This window comes from Schistocerca cancellata, chromosome 11, assembly GCF_023864275.1.
Source record: "Schistocerca cancellata isolate TAMUIC-IGC-003103 chromosome 11, iqSchCanc2.1, whole genome shotgun sequence".
NCBI lineage: Eukaryota > Metazoa > Arthropoda > Insecta > Orthoptera > Acrididae > Schistocerca > Schistocerca cancellata.
The window spans coordinates 117,102,758-117,125,401 of record NC_064636.1 but is presented as its reverse complement, the minus strand read 5'-3'; the positions used below and the strand labels follow the sequence as shown (position 1 = coordinate 117,125,401).

The window sequence follows — 22,644 nt, the reverse complement described above, 5'->3', positions numbered from 1 at the left end:
CCATGTCCTGCCACCAAAATGTCCTGGGATAGAAATAATTAACCAACAGGGTGTAATGGTAGCCACCATTGTCTCCCAAAGGATGCTCAGGCTAGAAGCGGACTAACAGACCCACAACGCCTCACATTCAGCAATCACATCGGCCTCACGCGTGGCCAGGGGAGGGGGGAGGAGGAATCAAATCAGGAACCACAATCCCTGCCCAAAAATACACTTCCTCCCAGGCTCTACTAATAAGAAGCCAAAAAATCAATGTCTATAATTACACCGGCGACAGGGACAGGAAACCCAAAGTCAGGAGACCACAAGGCAGGAGAGAAGCTGGTTGCACAGACTAAAATTCTTCAGTTAACATTTAAACCTTTAACCAACATAACTTGCAGTTTAGCAGAGAAACAGCAGGTGAACACCGATGCAAAGGTCCCTCACACCCGACCGTGTCCACGTCGCCAGCGAACCCAACCGGGCACAGTCACGCAGCCACGCGCTCTGTCACCGGAGCCCTCGTCTTCTCTGCACCCACGGTGGCGAAATACCACTCCTCAGGTTAGGCGAGTTACTAGTCCGTCATTCCCGCCTCCAGACGGACAATTTAAAGACGTCCGTTGCCGCTCCCACCAAGTAGTGACTCGGAACCACAGCCGTGGCCCCCGGGTGTTCACAGCAAGAGCTTACAGCCTTCTCCCGTCAACTCGTCCCATACGTCTCGCACCGCCAGGATAGACCACGCGGATTCTCGGAACAACAGCGAACTCTCCACCGCCACGCCACGCCGCGGTCTCAACTACGACATTCTCCAATTCCCGATTTTAAAAACCCGACCGACCGACTCGTCACCGCCAGGCAACCAACCGGCCATCCCCCCAACGATTTAATCAAATGGTTCAAATGGCTCTGAGCACTATGCGACTTAACTTCTGAGGTCATCAGTCGCCTAGAACTTAGAACTAATTAAACCTGACTAACCTAAGGATATCACACACATCCATGCCCGAGGCAGGATTCGAACCTGCGACCGTAGCGGTCGCTCGGCTCCAGACTGTAGCGCCTAGAACCGCACGGCCACTCCGGCCGCGATTTAATCCCCTTACACAAGGCTAACAGGAAGCTACGAATCGAAGACATGCGGCCAGAGGGGAATCTCAACAGAGTCGTACGATAAATATGAAAGAATCAATTAACTTTGGAATGGAAGGACTCAGAACAATCTTTAGAGCGCGATATACACTCCTGGAAATTGAAATAAGAACACCGTGAATTCATTGTCCCAGGAAGGGGAAACTTTATTGACACATTCCTGGGGTCATATACATCACATGATCACACTGACAGAACCACAGGCACATAGACACAGGCAACAGAGCATCCACAATGTCGGCACTAGTACAGTGTATATCCACCTTTCGCAGCAATGCAGGCTGCTATTCTCCCATGGAGACGATCGTAGAGATGCTGGATGTAGTCCTGTGGAACGGCTTGCCATGCCATTTCCACCTGGCGCCTCAGTTGGACCAGCGTTCGTGCTGGACGTGCAGACCGCGTGAGACGACGCTTCATCCAGTCCCAAACATGCTCAATTGGGGACAGATCTGGAGATCTTGCTGGCCAGGGTAGTTGACTTACACCTTCTAGAGCACGTTGGGTGGCACGGGATACAAGCGGATGTGTATTGTCCTGTTGGAACAGCAAGTTTCCTTGCCGGCCTAGGAATGGTAGAACGATGGGTTCGATGACGGTTTGGATGTACCGTGCATTATTCAGTGTCCCCTCGACGATCACCAGTGGTGTACGGCCAGTGTAGGGGATCGCTCCCCACACCATGATGCCGGGTGTTGGCCCTGTGTGCCTCGGTCGTATGCAGTCCTGATTGTGGCGCTCACCTGCACGGCGCCAAATACGCATACGACCATCATTGGCACCAAGGCAGAAGCGACTCTCATCGCTGAAGACGACACGTCTCCATTCGTCCCTCCATTCACGCCTGTCGCGACACCACTGGAGGCGGGCTGCACGATGTTGGGGCGTGAGCGGAAGACGGCCTAACGGTGTGCGGGACCGTAGCCCAGCTTCATGGAGACGGTTGCGAATGGTCCTCGCCGATACCCCAGGAGCAACACTGTCCCTAATTTGCTGGGAAGTGGCGGTGCGGTCCCCTACGGCACTGCGTAGGATCCTACGGCCTTGGCGTGCATCCGTGCGTCGCTGCGGTCCGGTCCCAGGTCGACGGGCACGTGCACCTTCCGCCGACCACTGGCGACAACATCGATGTACTGCGGAGACCTCACGCCCCACGTGTTGAGCAATTCGGCGGTACGTCCACCCGGCCTCCCGCATGCCCACTATACGCCCTCGCTCAAAGTCCGTCAACTGCACATACGGTTCACGTCCACGCTGTCGCGGCATGCTACCAGTGTTAAAGACTGCGATGGAGCTCCGTATGCCACGGCAAACTGGCTGACACTGACGGCGGCGGTGCACAAATGCTGCGCAGCTAGCGCCATTCGACGGCCAACACCGCGGTTCCTGGTGTGTCCGCTGTGACGTGCGTGTGATCATTGCTTGTACAGCCCTCTCGCAGTGTCCGGAGCAAGTATGGTGGGTCTGACACACCGGTGTCAATGTGTTCTTTTTTCCATTTCCAGGAGTGTATGTTGAGAGGCGACACACGGCTCAGGTATATGACATTTTAACTGAATAATTGGAAAAGAAAAAAATTACCTACAAGATGGGTGCCGCGACTGTTAACGCTGGTTCAGAAACGCACAAGAATGAACATATCGGAACAACGTTTGTCCCGTTTTAGGAGCAACGAAGAAGAATTTTTGCTCCGTTCTGTGACCACAGATGAAACCTGGCTGCACCACTGTACCCCAGAGACAAAACAACAGTAAAAGCAGTGGAAACATGCTGATTCTCTGCCACCAAAGAAAGCAAAGACAATTCCGTCAGCGGGAAAGGTCATGGTTTTAGTGTTCTGGGATGCAGAGGGGATTCTGTTTGTAGATTGTCTCCCCACTGGGCAAACAATTACTGGAGAATACTACGCTAACCTCCCGGACAAATTGCAACAAAAGATAAGCGAAAAAGGCCAGGTTTAGCGAGGAACAAAGTCATCTTCCATCAAGTCAATGCGTGCCCCCACACATGTGCCGTCGCCATGGCAAAATTAAACGAACTAAGGTATGAAATGTTGCCACAGCAGGCTTATTCACCTGATACGGCTCCGTCAGAGTTCCATCTCTTCCCAAAACTGAAAATTTTTTTTGGTGGACGAAGGTTCACTTCAAACGAAGAATTGATAGCCTGAGTTGACAACTATTTTTCAGACCTGGAGGAAACTCATTTTCGAGATGGGTTCAAAGCACTGTAACATCGTTGGACCAAGTGCGTTAATGTACAAGGGGAATACATTGAAAAATAAAAAAGTTTCAGTGATGTAAGTACTTTTTTCTATTCCGTTCCGACGACTTTTCAAACCACTCTCGCTCACTGCATTCGTTTCGAAGGTAGGTGAATAATAAACAGTTGTGCTGTAAATAGTGTCCTCTATCACGGTCACTATACGTCCTAAGCAGTGGAAAAGTATGTTACGTTGGCATTAAAACTTGTACAACAAATTTAAGGACAGCACTACGTTTGGTTTGCAAGAAGAACACATCTATGGCTGGGAAGTGTAGCACTCAACAAGTCGAATTTATTTGCAAGCAGTGTAGAAACATATTTGAGGGAGGTTGATGGTTTAAATTCACTTTCGACAAACATACGATTAGAAACAGAATCAATGGCCCTTTTTGGAGAAAACGAATCGGCCGTTCGTAAAAATAAAATACTTGCTAAACATAAAGGGAGCTTAAATTTCAACACAAAAGCACAGTTACAGATGTTACATGGAGGTAATGCAAATTTTTCTATAGTGCTGTTTAATCTCTCATTCATCTCATGTACGTCTCATCACCTATAACAATGTGTGGAAGTATTTTTCCATTTTTTAAGCTTTGTAGATCTCACCTACGTATCTTGAAAGTGACCTGTTTGATTTGTTCACTTCAATTAACGACGTTTCTTTCGTTCTTATAAGAATGCTAAACCCTAGCTTGTAAACAGGGACAGCAAGTATTGTCTTTTTCTTACAGCACTCGAGTAAAGAGGAAGAAAACTGATGAGTAGAACATACGTTCATCACATATACACTCCTGGAAATGGAAAAAAAAAAACACATTGACACCGGTGTGTCAGACCCACCATACTTGCTCCGGACGCTGCGAGAGGGCTGTACAAGAAATGATCACGCGCACGGCACAGCGGACACACCAGGAACCGCGGTGTTGGCCGTCGAATGGCGCTAGCTGCGCAGCATTTGTGCACCGCCGCCGTCAGTGTCAGCCAGTTTGCCGTGGCATACGGAGCTCCATCGCAGTCTTTAACACTGGTAGCATGCCGCGACAGCGTGGACGTGAACCGTATGTGCAGTTGACGGACTTTGAGCGAGGGCGTATAGTGGGCATGCGGGAGGCCGGGTGGACGTACCGCCGAATTGCTCAACACGTGGGGCGTGAGGTCTCCGCAGTACATCGATGTTGTCGCCAGTGGTCGGCGGAAGGTGCACGTGCCCGTCGACCTGGGACCGGACCGCAGCGACGCACGGATGCACGCCAAGACCGTAGGATCCTACGCAGTGCCGTAGGGGACCACACTGCCACTTCCCAGCAAATTAGGGACACTGTTGCTCCTGGGGTATCGGCGAGGACCATTCGCAACCGTCTCCATGAAGCTGGGCTACGGTCCCGCACACCGTTAGGCCGTCTTCCGCTCACGCCCCAACATCGTGCAGCCCGCCTCCAGTGGTGTCGCGACAGGCGTGAATGGAGGGACGAATGGAGACGTGTTGTCTTCAGCGATGAGAGTCGCTTCTGCCTTGGTGCCAATGATGGTATGCGTGTTTGGCGCCGTGCAGATGAGCGCCACAATCAGGACTGCATACGACCGAGGCACACAGGGCCAACACCCGGCATCATGGTGTGGGGAGCGATCTCCTACACTGGCCGTACACCACTGGTGATCGTCGAGGGGACACTGAATAGTGCACGGTACATCCAAACCGTCATCGAACCCATCGTTCTACCATTCCTAGACCGGCAAGGGAACTTGCTGTTCCAACAGGACAATGCACGTCCGCATGTATCCCGTGCCACCCAACGTGCTCTAGAAGGTGTAAGTCAACTACCCTGGCCAGCAAGATCTCCGGATCTGTCCCCCATTGAGCATGTTTGGGACTGGATGAAGCGTCGTCTCACGCGGTCTGCACGTCCAGCACGAACGCTGGTCCAACTGAGGCGCCAGGTGGAAATGGCATGGCAAGCCGTTCCACAGGACTACATCCAGCATCTCTATGATCGTCTCCATGAGAGAATAGCAGCCTGCATTGCTGCGAAAGGTGGATATACACTGTACTAGTGCCGACATTGTGCATGCTCTGTTGCCTGTGTCTATGTGCCTATGGTTCTGTCAGTGTGATCATGTGATGTATCTGACCCCAGGAATGTGTCAATAAAGTTTCCCCTTCCTGGGACAATGAATTCACGGTGTTCTTATTTCAATTTCCAGGAGTGTAGTTTATGGGAAGATAACATGTTTATACAGACATAATTCCATTTTTATTCTTTTCATGAACAGGATATCACTTTCTGTTGCTACAAAATGTAAGGATGTATTTTGTTTTTAATAGTCTATGCATACACATTCAGCGAGAGAATGTATCGGTTTGAGGATATTATTGTACCTAAACAGTCTACAGTCGCTGAGATGCAGTAAATTACGTACCTGTCGTATATGAAACACGTTGTCTTAAGGGATATGAATTCCATACTTGTCCACTTGTAATGAGTAAGTTTTGACCAGAGCTTCTGAGTACAGTTTCTTCCGTACTGGGAAAAAGACTCCTAATAACACTTGCTTCGGTAGTGTCTCCGTCATATATATATCCAAAATTCGTACCCCAATTAAAGGGATACCCTTCATGGTAATTAGTCGTTTCGTGCAATGTCTGAAAAAGAAAATGCCCACAAAAATTACTTAGGATATCACTTTAAAGGATGCAAAGAGAGGCAAAAAGAACTAATAAAAATTTAGATACCAACAGTGTATTATTATTTCACATTTTAATGACTAAACGTATGTTAAAGACGAGTTATCTACATTATCATTTTTGGCTTAAAGCCAGCAAAACCCTTTAAATGAAAGAACACAAGACTTCCCTTTTCTGATATTGCTAAGCATTCGTTTTTGCTTTTCGGCTTCCAAGGATAACGCTAATGTCAACCTAACGCTGGAAGTCCAGTCCAACTGCATTTGGTATATGACTGGCTGCAAAAGTCTTTTGCCTCCTTATATTAAACAAATTCCTGCAGACTTACGCAACTGCCTTTGCACCATTTTTCCTGGACAACTTAAGTTATCCATTGACAGTACGCAAGTTTGATAGGAATTAAACAGACCAGTAGCAGAATACAAGGCACTTATTGAAACATTTAAATTCTTCATTAACACGCGAGGATAGACGTCTGACGTGTCCAGACAGAACGTATTTCCAAAGTGACAGGAGCATTATACTGGGATGGTCGTGTTACGTAATTTATATAGTACGAGAAATTATCGGCAATCACTAGTAAACTTCCCAGCTAAACACCTTTGCTAAAGGTCTGAAGAAGGACTCACCCATGAGAAGGTGTGCATATCTGAACCAAAGTAAGTTACTTAATTTTGATACAGCCTGCCCCTTGAGACATGCTGTGTGGAGGAGGGGGGGAGGCTGCTGGATATGGCAGCAGAATTGAATTCGTAATTAGTGGAGTAAGGCTAGAAAACCGTAATGTCACACCCTTCATAACCTGGTTACCAAATTGCAAATTCCAGCAGGATAACGCAAGATTCCAGAATACGGTTCACATCTCTCATAGCTTGAAGAATTTACGGATGCTAGACTGGCCTGCTCTGTCCCCTGTGTGGCTCACGTGGTACATGTCTGGGATGAAAGCGAAATCCACACACACTACCATCCCAGTATGTCATCAGCAATGTTCATGAAATGAATAAGCGTGGTCTATAGATATGGCTGTTCTGTCACTCCACATCGAAAACAAAATTTATTCGTGCCTGTAGGGATTATACCTGGTACTGATACTGATAATGGACATCAGTCCGGAATGGTATAATAGTTTTGCTCACTTAATACTGTTACGTGGTGAAGATGTCCAAAACGTTTGATCGAACTGGACAGGTGCTTCATGTTATAACACTTCTCATTTCAGTCACTGTACAAAATTTACAATATAAAGTCTCAACGCTTTTCGCTTCAGTGACTCGGTGACGGTATATACTTTTACCCTTCCCAATAAAAATGAAACACAAAGAGTTCATTATTAGAAGCGTACGCCCCATGTCTTAGTACCGTTATGTCGCTACTTGCATTTCTTTATATTTTTTATCGCGCGTCATACTCTATATTTGCATCAATGAACGATATAGAAGTGCGTACGTCATAAAAATTGGATCACCTTTCAGAATTTCAGCTACAGCTTAGGCCGAGTAAGATGTATTTTAGTCTTGCCTGTCACCAGTGCTGCCAAATGCTCCAACATAAACGACACCCTGGTTCAGTTTCCTTTCTGTTGAGAATAAAACAAAGTAGAACGGCGCGTTAGTATTAACTCGTCACAAGTTTAACAACACTAATCTCTTCATCTCACACAACAGGATTTTATGTGTTAGTGTGGACACGTGTCGTAGTGTACGGACGTGTTCTTCTGCTTTCATCAGAAGTCTCTACAGTTTGCTGCCAATGTTTTCATTTCCAGAGGAGACTACACTTCAATGCTTTCAGATATTACTTTCCGAAATTATAATGCGCTCAGAGATGAACAACAAATAATTCCTACAATTAAAAAAAAAAGCTCTCTCTGGCATGGTGAATGGGGATTCGGTGCCCAATTTTGATAACGTCAAGACATATATCAATGGATGACAATAATTAATTTTCAACCATCGAAGTAGAGTCATGTACACTACACTTTTATTTACAAAAATGAAAATGCCCGTGGAGTGGCCGCGCGGTCTCAGCCGCCATGTCACGGACAGCGCGGCCGCTCCCGCCGGAGGTTCGAGTCCTCCCTCGGGCAACGGGAGGGTGTATGTGTTGTTCTTAGCATAAGTTAGTGTGTAAGCCTAGGGAATGATGAGCCCAGCAGTTTTGTCCCTTAGGAATTCACACACATTTGAAATTTTTTTTAAATTGCCGCTATGTACTACTTTATTTGCATTTTTTGTAGAGAGATGTATATTTAACGTAAAAGCAATTAGCTTTGCATACCATTTCTCCTACTTTTTCAATTTGCTCCTCGCATTGATATTCTGGCCAGATATCATTCCCTATTAATTTATTATCTCAATGATTGTGTTCCCTACATTGCATCAACATCAGTGACTTTCAGTATTGTGTAACAAGGCAGAAGATGTGAATACTAGTTCTGTTGTAGAGTGCACTAAAAATCAGTTACAACTACTGTTATTATGCCCATTTTCTTAAATACAAGAAATATTTCTAGATGATTTTTAATGTACTACAATTTACGAGACCATTGTCTGAAAATACTCGCATCGACTGTAGTGTTATACACAACTTCTAAATGGCGGAACTACTTCTAGGTAGTTCCCACACAGGGAAGTGTGGTAGGTCCGCTGTTGTTTTCTATCTACATAAAAGACCTTGTGGATAGGGTGGATAGCAATGTGCGACTGTTTGCTGACGATGCTGTGATGTATGGGAAGGTGTCGTCGTTGAGTGACTGTAGGAGGATACAAGATGACTTGGACAGGATTTATGATTGGTGTAAGGAATGGCAGCTAACTTTAAATATAGATAAATGTAAATTAATGCAGATGAAAAGGAAAAAGAATCCAGTAATGTTAGAATACTCCATTAGCAGTATAGCGCTTGACGCAGTCACGTCGATTAAATATTTGGGTGTAACATGGCAGAGCGATATGAAGTGGGACAAGCATGTAATGGGAGTTGTGGGGAAGGTGGATTGTCGTCTCCGGTTCATTGGTAGAATTCTGGGAAGATGTGGTTCAACTATAAAGGAGACCGCTTATAAAACACTAATACGACCTATTCTTGAGTACTGCTCGAGCGTTTGGGATCCCTATCAGGTCGGATTGAGGGAGGACATAGAAGCAATTCAGAGGCGGGCTGCTAGATTTGTTACTGGTAGGTCTGATCATCACGCGAGTGTTACGGAAATGCTTCAGGAACACGGGTGGCTGTCTCTAGAGGAAAGGAGGCTTTCTTTTCGTGAATCGCTACTGAGAAAATTTAGAGAACCAGCATTTGAGGCTGACTGCAGTACACTTTTACTGCCGCCAACTTATATTTCGCGGAAAGACCACAAAGATAAGATAAGAGCGATTAGGGCTGGTACAGAGGCATATAGGCAGTCATTTTTACCTCTTTCTGTTTGGGAGTGGAACAGGGAGAGAAGATGCTAGTTGTGACACGAGGTACCCTCCGCCACGCACCGTATGGTGGATTGCGGAGTATGTATGTAGATGTAGAAGTACAACAGGTCACCAGCTTTATTATGCAAAGTACCTTTATTGCAAAATGTAAATGTTTCCATTACTGGCCAGTCTCGACGCTTGGCCGCTTTCATATGTCTGCGAATACAATGCCAAAAGAATAGTAAACAGGTGAGACACACTGGTGAACCACCCTACGCTTCCGTATTACGGTTCCTGTCACATTATTCACATAACGAGGGTGATGCGCGTTCCACATTTAAAACCTGTTTCCTGCTGTCTGATATTAATTCCTACAAACACATATCGAACGTTTACATACACACATAAAGAAAAGTTTTTGCATCACCCCGGTTCCCAGAACTCCTGAAGAAAGACGTTGACTGTGGATATTGTACCTCAGACACAGTCCCTTTGACTGTTCAGAGCTGTTACTGAACCCGCCCACAGATGTAAACAACCATACATGAGGAGCGCCTGTTAGACGGAGGAGTCCGACAGCCACTCAGTTCCAGTCATTCCACCAGGAAGGAGGAACACGGCCCGACCTGAATCCTACGGAACACCTTCGGGATGTTTTGGAACGCCAACTTCGTGCCAAGCCTCACCGACCGACATCGATACCTCTCCTCAGTGCAGCACTCCGTGGAGAATGGGCTGCCACTCCCCAAGAAACCTTCCAGCACCTCATTGAACGTATGCCTGCGAGAGTGGAAGTTGTCATCGAGGCTAAGGGAGGGCCAACACAGTACTGAATTCCAGCATTACCAATGGAGGGCGCCACGAACTTGTATGTCATTTTCAGCCAGGTGTCCGGATACTTTTTATCACATAATGTACGAGGGCAGTTCAATAAGTAATGCAACACATTTTTTTTCTCGGCCAATTTTGGTTGAAAAAACCGGAAATTTCTTGTGGAATATTTTCAAACATTCCCGCTTCGTCTCGTATAGTTTCATTGACTTCCGACAGGTGGCAGCGCTGTACGGAGCTGTTAAAATGGCGTCTGTAACGGATGTGCGTTGCAAACAACGGGCAGTGATCGAGTTTCTTTTGGCGGAAAACCAGGGCATCTCAGATATTCATAGGCGCTTGCAGAATGTCTACGGTGATCTGCCAGTGGACAAAAGCACGGTGAGTCGTTGGACAAAGCGTGTGTCATCATCGCCGCAAGGTCAAGCAAGACTCTCTGATCTCCCACGTGCGGGCCGGCCGTGCACAGCTGTGACTCCTGCAATGGCGGAGCGTGCGAACACACTCGTTCGAGATGATCGACGGATCACCATCAAACAACTCAGTGCTCAACTTGACATCTCTGTTGGTAGTGCTGTCACAATTGTTCACAAAAATCTGAACGAACTTCTCCTTCTTCATGACAACGCAAGACCTCACACAAGTCTTCGCACCCGAGAGGAGCTCACAAAACTTCAGTGGACTGTTTTTCCTCATGCACCCTACAGCCCCGATCTCGCACCGTCGGATTTCCATATGTTTGGCCCAATGAAGGACGCAATCCGTGGGAGGCACTACGCGGATGATGAAGAAGTTGTTGATGCAGTACGACGTTGGCTCCGACATCGACCAGTGGAATGGTACCGTGCTGGCATACAGGCCCTCATTTCAAGGTGGCGTAAGGCCGTAGCATTGAATGGAGATTACGTTGAAAAATAGTGTTGTGTAGCTAAAAGATTGGGGAATAACCTGGTGTATTTCAATGCTGAATAAAACAACCCCTGTTTCAGAAAAAAAATGTGTTGCATTACTTATTGAACTGCCCTCGTATGTGTGTATAGCAATTTCCATATCTTCTAATGAGTTCAGCATATTTGCCTTTTTGGCCGAGTGAAATACTTTTAAATCGCTAATCGTCGGTAAACTGATTTTTTCTATTCAGTAAATACTCGTGAAATCTAGTCTTAAAACTCCTGCCCGTTTGTTCTACATATGAAGCGTCACATACACTGCAACTGATGTTGTAGACGCCGGATCCTGCGAATTTCCGTCCATACGTCTGTTCATTACACATATAATGATTCTCTAGGCTGTTGGTCAAAGCGAAAATAGCGTCTACACCATGTTCCTTAAAACGGCTAACATACGAAAGATTTCCTACGAAAGGCATCCTCACGAACGTGGGGTTAGTATCCTGCGAAACGACTGGCATATACTCATTCTGTGAAGCCTTTTCTCTGCATAGGTTGGCAGCTATTACTTGGTTATAGCACTTACAGGCAGCAATGTGCTTAAGATTTAACAACTGTGTTTCAGTGGACGTTGGTCTTATTGATATCGCACTACTGCCTTGGACAATAGTTTTGGAAAAAGCATGCGTCTAGCGGAATAGATGACAGGGCGAGTCGTGTATCACAGTAACTTTTGGTTGGTTTCCGGTATGTATGCCAAACCGAATACAACCCTTCTTGAAATGTGCTTATAAATCCAGGTAGTTGAGTGCTTTCTTTTTATCCATCATTTCACCAATGAATATCAGTTTTGGTTGCAGCTTATTAAAAATCATCTACCTACACCTCAACCGCTGCCACCGACCCATGAAAAATATTAAAAATGTAGTCGAGATGCAGACGACAGAAGAAAATTTACTTAACACTAGACACACGTTTTTACCGAAGTACCCACATTCTCAGTGGGTTACTAGGACGTCAGCAATAAGAGCTCCTACGCAACTGCCCCCTGTAGGGCTGTCCTTATATCCATAAGTCTACGAGGGGGTGGAGATCTCTTCGGAACAGCACGTTGCAAGACACACCAGGTTTGCTCAATAATGTTCATGTCTGGGGAGTTTGGTGGCCAGCGGAAGTGTTTAAACTCAGTAGAGTGTTCCTGGAGCCACCCTATAGCTGGACGTGTGGGATGTCTCATTGTCCTGCTGGAGTTGCCCAAGTCCGTCGGAAAGCACAATGGACACGAGTGGATCCATGTGACATGTCAGAATCTTATCTAGACGTATCACAGGTCCCACTGCACACGCCCCACACCATTACAGAGCCTCCACTTCCTTAAACAGTCCCATGCTGACATGCAGGGTCCACGAATTCGTGATATTGTCTCCATACCCGTACACGTCCATCCGCTCGGTACAAACTACACTCGTCCGACCAGGCAAAATGTTTCCAGCCATCAGCAGTACACTGTCTGTGTTGACGGGTCCAGGCGAGGCGTAAAGCTTTGTGTCGTGCAGTCATCATAGGTACACGAGTGGGCCTTCAGCTCCGATAGGCCATATCGATGATGTTTCAACGACACTTGTTGATGACCCAGCATTATAATCTGAAGGGTCGCACTTCTGCCAAGTTGGACCACTTTCTTCAGTCATCGTTGGTCCCGTTCTTGCATGATCTTTTTCCAGCAGCAGGGATTTCGGAGATTTTATGTTTTACCGGTTTCCTGATATTCACGGTACACTCATGAAATGGTCGTACGGGAAAAATGCCCGCTTCATCGCTACCTCAAAGATGCTGTATCCCGTTGTTCGTGCACTGACTGTAACACCACAAAAAACTCACTTAAATCTTTATAATCTGCCATGATAGCACCTGTAACCAATCTGACAACTGTAGTAGGCATTTTTTGTCTTATATATGCCTAGCAGACCGCTGTGGCGTATTGTGCGCTGTTCGCCTCCAAGGCGTGCCACCACCAAGAGACACCGCGATTACGTGAGACCTACGTCAGCGGACACACGCCGAGGCAGGAGCAGCAACGTCCGAGGCCTAGATGCTGAACTGCCGTCGGCCTCGGCCTCACCACATAGGAGAATACACCATTTAATTAATAAATTACAGTTCACGGAGAAGAAAGGAAGGTTTGGCGACGTGTTTGGAAGTCGGTCACAGACAGCAAAGGACTTCGAATAGCAGCTGAACGGAATGGACAGTCTGTTGGATGGATGATCTAAGATGAACATCAACAAAAGCAAAACAAGGATGATTGAATGTAATCGAATAAAGTCAGATGACGTGTACGGTATTTAGATAACAAACTGAATTTTTCCTTAGCCTTGGGTAGAGGTATCTATCTGTCACTGTTCTCGAGGAACTTGATCTGATGTAACACACTCATTTGCGACCGTGTCGCGCCACCTATAAAGGCACAGTAAAATATCTACAACATTCCTCGTATTTCATAATCGGTTTCAGGTATCGAAATGAGATTTTGGCAGACGATAGAAAGCAAAGAGGAGACTGTTTCCCCATATTGTTATTATGTAAATCTTCATTATCTACCGTGTTATTGCAATAACTTCTTCTGGGAAAGAATGTAATTTTTAAGTGCCATCCATAGATGGTGAAATGAGAATCGCTATTGGTATTGGTAACAAAGTAAGTGATAATATTACACGTGTTTTTGTGCAAAGATGTGCTTTTTCATAAGCAACGGACCTTACTTTTCCTCAGTTCTTCCCTTAATAAAGTTAATAAACCATTTTTTCACAATCCTCTCGCAGTTGCGTGTGCACAACATGTTAGTCAGGTGCGACTGCGTAAACTCCGCTGTGTTGTGGCAAAAGAAGCAGATTTTAATATTAAAACCAGAGAAATGTCTAGGTTGTACTGACAATTCGCCACTCATGACACATTTCTGAAAGTTACAAATGGTTGACACGCCAGATGAAAATATGTCATGCCATTTTCAGCGGAATTACTTTTCGACACTGACCAAAGTAGAGGTCACAGTAGCTCTTTTCAGGTGGTAACCATGCAGGTTTGGGCGTGGAGGGGCCCCACTTAACGCTTGCAATGAATGTTAGTGTAGGCTTCAGTTTAGCACTCCACTTGCCCTCCAGTGCTCTGCGCTTCCCCTCTGGCGCCTGCCCGTAGACCCCACCACTACCCCTCTCCCCACTAGGACCTGGCGTCCGCGCATAAACCAGCCACAGTATTCTGCGTGGGCTGTGTTAAGGTAATCCACATGAAAGAAATATAAATATTGAGTAATAATAATCTTATCTGTGGGTTCTCATAAGTTTTTTGTGTCGCCTAAAAATTTTTGATCGTGTAGCATGACAGATGTCTAAACTGTTCATTTAATTTATATTACAAATGGCAATTCTAGCGTCTTTTTCCGTCCTAAAATTTCTGCATACGCCCATGTGTAAGACCGTGATCAACAACTGTTCCAACACCTGAGATGCCTATAAGATAAATTCAATTATAGGGGAGAAAATACCGTTTCAGATTTTTCGAAATTGTAGTAATTATGTAAATGGATAAAAATAGATTGGTCAGATAACTAACACAATCAGAAACGCAAGACATAGTGCAGAACAAACAGTAATGTTACAAAACAGACTGAATGAGTTGGCGTCATTCCTTGAGTGTGTGGAAGAATCATTGCAACGGTAGTTATGTACTGGAAATATTGGGGAGAGCGAAGTAGATGATAAGAAACATGATCCAAACGCAAAGTAATTACAATAATTTTATGAGAAAGAAATGCAAAGAACTGAAATAAAAAGTAATTATGAAATGAAGGCACAATACTACATTAATAGCAAAGGATTATAAATTCTTCTGTTTGACTGAGTACATTTGACATACTGAAAATTTATTGGAACAAGGGATAAAAGCACAAGGAGATAGCATCAACGACATTAAAGGAGACATTCTGGTAATTAGTTATACTGCACAAAATGTAAGACGTCGTGGTGTCCTGAACTTTATTGCTTACATATTCCGCCCTCGCAATCATATTCCGCATACCAAGATGCTTCATTCGAACCCAAACTCGATAAGCTTAAGTCAATGTTGTATGAATTCATGTAAACGATATGCAAATAACTGGTAAATCGCAAATGCGCACCGAAATTGAAATACTCGAGGCTTGCGTACACACACACATTCCAGACACGACGGTCACTGGAGCTTTTAGTTCGGGAGAGGCAGACCGCGCCTGGGAGGCCGGTCACTTCAGAATACGATTCAGCCTATCTATGACGGCCGATGACCACCTGTGGAGCGGACAGCATTTGCTCGAGTGAAAGGGGAGAACGACCCCATGTTCGCCTTAAGATCAAATTCCACTACATTGTGTGAGAGTGCCCAACCTACGCATTCTTTACAAACATAGCACGCAGTTTCAGAGGTTTAGACAGGGAAAGAGCAAACGCCAAACGCCGATGCTGCAGATTTCAGGATTGGTCGCCTTAAACGAAACGTCATTCTCCCGTTTTAGAAGAGCAATGCTGATTGACAGACGATATTTCTGACGCCTTGAGCTGAAGGAGTAATAGAAGAGACAAAAAGATATACCCCTTCATGTCTGGCGTGGAGAGGGGCCGTTCCGTTGTCGCTCTTGGAACGAGAACACGAAACAAGAGTGTATGCGCTCGTACGTGTACTCAAAAAGCGAGGAACAAGTCTCTCCTCAGTACTTCACTGGGAGAGCACCTCTGTCGAGAGCGAATCGGAGAGCGACTCTATATTGAGTCCTTGCGATTGAGCGTTGTTTACTGTGTTGGCCGGCACACTTATTGTGCGGTGTCAACAGACAGTTACAGTTAAACGCCTGCGAGTGAGTTTTTGAGTGGCATCACGGTGGACTGGTTATCTGACCGGTGTACCACGCCAATAGTTAGAGTAGGGGCGAATAGGAATCCTTGACTTCATCAAGGCGTAAGGAGAGTTTGATTGGCAAACGTCAATGCAGATAGAATGAGAGTTACCTTATTTGTCAGCAACGAGCGGCGCAGACAGCAGTCATTGCAGCTTACGGTATCGGGCGCTACAGCTCTTGCGAGCCCCATATTTCCTCCACAACAGTACACTTCACTGCATTTCACACGCGACAGCATCAATCGTACCTAACAACATTCTAACAGATAATTATTCAAGTTGAGCAGGCGTGGTTCTCAGCCATTCTGCCAAGTCAATAAAAATCTAAAACTTTGTATAAAAATTTCATTAGTGAATCCTATCCTTAAGAGGTAACTTCACATTCTGAAAAGAACCCCGAAATAACTTGTTCAGTTCATAACCAAAAGTGCCATTGTGATTTCTCAGAGTTTTTTTCAAAATAAATAATAATTTTTGTTAGTTTCATGTTTTTCTTACACTAACTAGCACTACTCCAGTACCGAAGTATCCCACTAGTTACGTAAGAAATGTTGTGAATTTTTTGTGCATTTCCTTACAGTGGACGACTCCAGAAGATTTTTATTACTAAAAGTTTTTCAGGCATTTCTCTTTAGAACGTTAGGAGCATCTGTCTGACTTCTGTCGTAGTGTGGGGGTGGAAATGGCATCTTCCAGAAGCCAAATGGTAAAGATTACATCTCTGATTAATCCGTTGCGCGGAATGACAGAATAGCACTCACCCACTCACAAAGGGATTAAAGGACTAGATTAGGAATTCGACAGAGTAAATGCAAAGTAAATTTAAATATTTCAGAAAAAGTGAATAAGTTTGGTACTGGAGCCAAAAATATTCTAGTTATTTAGAAAGAGGAATGATGAGAAGAGAATGAACCGGAAACAATTTAAGAGTCAAGTCAAACCTGCAAAGACAAAGAATTGGGTGTGCAGAAGTGTTATGTCTGCTAGAGAGCGAGTTGAAGTTAGGTAGGTAAAAGGGATAGATAATAGAGAAAGAAATGGAGGAACTGTAGAAAAAGAACCGATGCAGCATTTGTTTACTCAGTTGCTTAATAAACTGCACAACGCTAAATGAGATTTGGAGGATACATATGTGCTAGGCATGAGCTCAGCAGGAATGGTATCGTGTAGTACAGTGTGGTATTGTTTTATTAATTAGTAATGTAAGGCAATAGGGATTGTACATTGTGAACTTTCAATAGGGCTGTTATAGAACATTTATCAAGTAAATGGCATGAAAAAAGAAAGAAAATTTATTTTGTTGAAGTCTATTACAGGTTAATGGGGTTTCATGCACTTGTAGAGCGAAAAAGAATCTTCGCAATTTTAAGGACTTCCAAGATTAAACTATGGCAGCCCACTTTACCAAAGGAAGACCAAGAAGAGCTAAAATTAGTTTAAAAAGATATCTGCTTAAAACGAGCGTATTATGTTAAGCGGATAGTACTTTGAAGAAATATTAAAGAAATTGTAATACCTAGATTGTCGCTCGGATACTGAAAATATTATAGAAAATTCGTGCAGAAAATTATATACATCCACATAAATAGGCTGTAAGCCAAATGACTTTCAGTGGCAGAGCGTACTTCTAGGTTCAAATGGCTCTGAGCACTATGGGACTCAACTGCTGAGGTCATTAGTCCCCTAGAACTTAGAACTAGTTAAACCTAACTAACCTAAGGACATCACAAACATCCATGCCCGGGGCAGGATTCGAACCTGCGACCGTAGCGGTCTTGCGGTTCCAGACTGCAGCGCCTTTAACCGCACGGCCACTTCGGCCGGCTAAGAGCGTACTTCTGGTACCACTAACTGATCCCCTCTTCCTTGCTCCATTCGTGAATGGCGCGTTGGAAAAATGATTGTCAGTAAGCCTCTGTATTAGCTATAATTTCTCGAATTTTCTCGTTGAGGTAGTTTCACGAGACGTATGTCGGAGGCAGTAATACGTTTTCCGACTCTTCCCGGAACGCACAGTAGTTCTCGCATTGATGCACAATTCCTCTCATGTCGCGCCTGCCGCTGCAATTAGTTGAGTATGTCTGCAACGCTCTCGCACCGACTAAATAACCCCTTCCTCCCTCTATTTCTCTCTTCTCCCCCCCCTCTCCCCCCCCTCTCGCTCACTCACTCTCCCTCTCACTGTGTCTCTCTCTCTTCTATCAGTCCTAGTACTTAATGATAGGAGATAGATAAAGTGCGCTCAGGAGTCGGTGGAACAAGTTCGTCTTGTGTGGAAGAGTTACATCTCCCTCAGAGTCGCCCTCAACCTACTGTCTCCTTTTCGTGCTATTTGTTTTATCTGGTCACTCCGCTTAAGATCGCTTCGGATGGTAACTCCCACACAGTGTATAGAAGAATAATTTCTTATCAGTAATTACACAGAAGTGGAAATTTTTTTCCTGGATATGTGTAAAATGTTGCATTTATTTACATTCATGGTGAACAGGCAGCCCATGCGCAAACGTTTTCAATCCTTCTATGTAAATAATCGAATGATTTGAAGGACGCAAGTGAAGCAACGTCCATCTGGACGCCGGCAGTGCATCATTAGGGACAGGCCTCCTACGGCTGGCTCCCCTTGCCTCCCCAGACCCAAAGAAAGGGTGCTGGGGGACCTACAGTTCGATGTGGGTACTGAAACCTTGTGCTACTTGCCTGTTTCCGCATTAACAAAAATTACAATGGGTGAAACATGGAATAGGTAACAGAAAAATCAGACTCTTGGTTAAATGGCAAGCACCTGAATTTGTAATCTGACACTTACCTGCTTAGCTATCGAACCACACTTTTAGCAGGACGCTGAACAAAATACGTTTTCAGTTTCCTTCAAGATTCGTAGGGATCCAGGTGAAACCGAATTTTTGTAATGGGGTACAATTATCAATAAGGTTCAAAGTCACTAAAAAGTTAGTGTAAGAATAGCAAAAAATAAAAAAAAATATGGCTGTGTATTGCTTATAGTTTCCTGGTTTCAAAATATAAACTGTAGCAATCAATTTAATATAGTTGTAGCACATGTCAATATTGCTCCTAGGCAAAATTCTAATAAATCACTGACTTACCTACAGATTTACTCAGTCATTAATTTAGTTTATTTTCCACTGCGTCAGCAAGTTCAACTAAATTTTACACTTAATACAAGTCAGTTTGTATCCCAATACTGTAACATTTCCAAGTCTAAGATATAATTTGTTACTTACGATTTCTACAATATGACCCTTTGGTGCTTTTATCAGCCACTGACAATAACCTCTATGGATAGTAAACTCTCCTGAAGTTCCTGACAAAACAAAGTCACATCCTGAAATCTCAGTGCAGGCAGTTGGGCTTGTGAGAGTGTATCCTTCATAACAAGAGCAAACTGTTTCATGTTCCACAGTTTCACATTTCTGTGAGCAGTTACCATTATTTTCCATACAGCGATCATCGTGAGGCATTGCTGAAACAAAAACCATAAATTCTGAAATAGCGTAAGTAACGTCACCTGGAGAATTTATAATAATAGCATAAATTTCTAAGAAATATATTAAAATATTTCCAAATGTATATTATCAATATTCCCTTTTAAAATGAATGTTGTACTAAACAATTACAAATCAGAGTGGTAGCTTTAACTTTGACAGAGCTAAGAACATGAGTTGTCTCCCAAATCGTTCTTCATTCGTAATATGGAAAGTAGTAAAGCCGTAGATCAGAGAAAACAAAATGAATCAAAGCACAGTATCCGGAAATTTACCTTGCAGCCTATATTACAGATTCGAAGTGGACGTTTGGGCCATCAACAGACTGAAACGTATATTTCTTGCCACAGTCTCTCAAATATTGCCTCTGTGATTGAATTAATAACTTCACTCATAAAACGTGTTACGTTATTACATCTACCATTCCAGCACTTCATACAATTCTGAACCGATGTTTTAGAATGTAAACCGATCACAGAGAAGCAAATCGATTCCATGAAAACAAAAGTCACAAATGACGAGAGTTCCATCAAAATAATTTGTAAGGAGACACAATTTTTCTTTCCAACTTGACGCACATGTGATAGGTATAATCTGACAGGCGACTAGGGTAATTAACATTAGTACGTTTTGTTCATTGGAGCCTGTTTTCTGTGGTAAAATTATATATTAGGATCGATGATCAAAATGGACTACACGGGCATACAGAAATATCCTTTTCTCTTTAAGCCAATATATAAACTATCAGAGCAAAACATGAGAGAGAGAGAACGAGAGATACAACAACAAAGAAAATTGCAAATGAGCTGCAGGTTTGTGCAGCTGTCACACGAATACGACAGGTTGATGTTTCCGTTTTTAACCTAGAGGGCAGGACCTCTAGCATATCCTCACTTAATGTATTATGCAAATTGCTTGTTACAGTACTCCATCTCTTGTACAGTTTCCCAAAATTTCTTCCGCCACTGAATTTAAAACTGGGAATCTATACCTCAAGTTTTCTTAATTCCTATGGCATAAATGTTCCTTCCATTTTCTCCTCCTTTGATTTATTTTTTCTTTTAGGTTATACATTCCTAAAAATTGTCGTATATCTTCAGTCTATTTATAATCTTCCCTTGAACATCCTTCCATTCTTCTCAGAATGCTCGTTTCTGGAGCCTGTATTCTTGTTTCTTGGTGTATTGTTGTAGTCCAAGCTGCATTTCCCCGTGTAATGGTTGGTACTGTTATGTTTCGATAAGCATCACCTGGAACTCTTTCTTGGCTTTATTCTGAAAGTTTTATACCATGATTCACATATGAAAGAAAATTAAATTTTTATTTCACTTCATACTTTTGTTCATATGTGATATCACAGTCCAGATATTTAAAATTTCTTATTAGCTCCAACATTTTGTTATTCGAGAGCATTTTTGATCTTACTGCTTGTATGCGCTACAACGACCTCCCTTTCGCTTTATCTACATAGATTTTTACGTTGTAACCTGAAGCCATCTGGTGCAACTTACAGAACCCCACCTGAAAGTTATCTCAATTCTCTACAATCAGAACTAAGTCATCTCTATATACAAAAAGCAAAGTCCTGCGTAACTGACAGACTGATTCATCTTCACTCAGCCCAAACGCTAAGGATACATACTTGAAATCTTATACTGTAGCGAAATACCTACTCTAAGTGGCTGGAATAGGGTGATACACCACGTGATCAAAAGTATCCGGACACCTGGCTGAAAATGACTTACAAGTTCGTAACGCCCCACATTGGTTCAAATGGTCTGAGCACTATGGGACTAAACATCTGAGATCATCAGTCCCCTAGAACTTAGTACTACTTAAACCTAGCTAACCTAAGGACATCACACACAACCATGCCCAAGCAGGATTCGAACCTGCGACTGTAGCGGTCTCACGGTTCCAGACTGAAGCACCTAGGATCACTCGGCCACTTCAGCCGGCTCCTCCATTGGTAATGTTGGAATATGGTGTTGCCCCACCTTTAGCGTTGATGACAGCTTCCACTCTCCCTAACCTACGTCCAATCAGAGGCAGGAAGGTTTCTTGGGGAATGGCAGCCCACTCTTCACAGAATGCTGCACTGAGGAGAGGTATCGACGTCGGTCGGTGAGGCCTGGCACGAAATCGGCGTTCCAAAACGTCTCAAAGGTGATCTACAGGTTTCAGGTCAGGAATCTGTGCAGGCCAGTCCATTGCAGGAATGTTATTGTTGTGTAACCACTCCACCACAGGACGTGCATTACCAACAGGTGCTCAATCGTGCTGAAAGGTGCACTCACCGTCCCCGAATTGCTCTTCAACAGTTGGAAACGAGAAGGTGCTTAAAACTTCAATGTAGGTCTGAGCTGTGACAGTACCACGCAAAACAACAAGGTGTGCAGGCCCCCACCATGAAAATTACGACCACACCATAATGCCACCGTTTCCGAAATTTACTATCGGCACTACACACGCTGGCAGTGATGTTCACCGGGTATTTTCCTTACCCATAGACTGGCATCGTATCGCCACAATGTGTACGGTGATTCGTCACTCCACACAACGTTTTTCTACTGTTCAATCGTCGAATGTTTACGCTCCTTACACCAAGCGAGGTGTCGTTTGGCATTTACCGGCGTGATGTGTGGCTGAAGAGCAGCCGGTCGCCCATGAAATCCAAGTATTCTCACATCCCGTCTAACTTGCAGTGGATCCTGATGCAGTTTGGAATTCCTGTGTGATGGTCTGGATAGATGTCTGTGTATTACATATTACGACCCTCCTTAAGGCCGGTCGCTGTGGCCAAGCGGTTCTAGGCGCTTCAGTCTGGAACTGCGCTGTTGATATGGTCGCAGGTTCGAATCCTCCCTTGGGCATGGATGTGTGTGATGTCCTCAGGTTAAGTTAGGTTTAAGTAGTTCTAAATCTAGGGGACTCATGACCTCAGGCCCAAAGTGCTTAGAGCCATTTGACCCTCTTCAACTATCGGCAGTTTCTGT

The 22,644-nt window shown here is 44.4% G+C and overlaps 1 protein-coding gene across 1 annotated transcript in view; it reads right to left on the bottom strand.

Annotated features, from left to right (window-relative positions):
* The window catches only part of LOC126108298 (uncharacterized), a 535,066-nt gene that overhangs the window by 398,465 nt on the left and 113,957 nt on the right, over positions 1-22,644 (bottom strand). Inside the window, exons 6-7 of the mRNA XM_049913520.1 lie at positions 19,388-19,626; positions 5,821-6,043 (exon numbers count right to left, since the gene is read on the bottom strand). Coding sequence (XP_049769477.1) covers positions 5,821-6,043; positions 19,388-19,626 — 462 coding nt within the window. The remainder of the gene's footprint in view (positions 1-5,820; positions 6,044-19,387; positions 19,627-22,644) is intronic.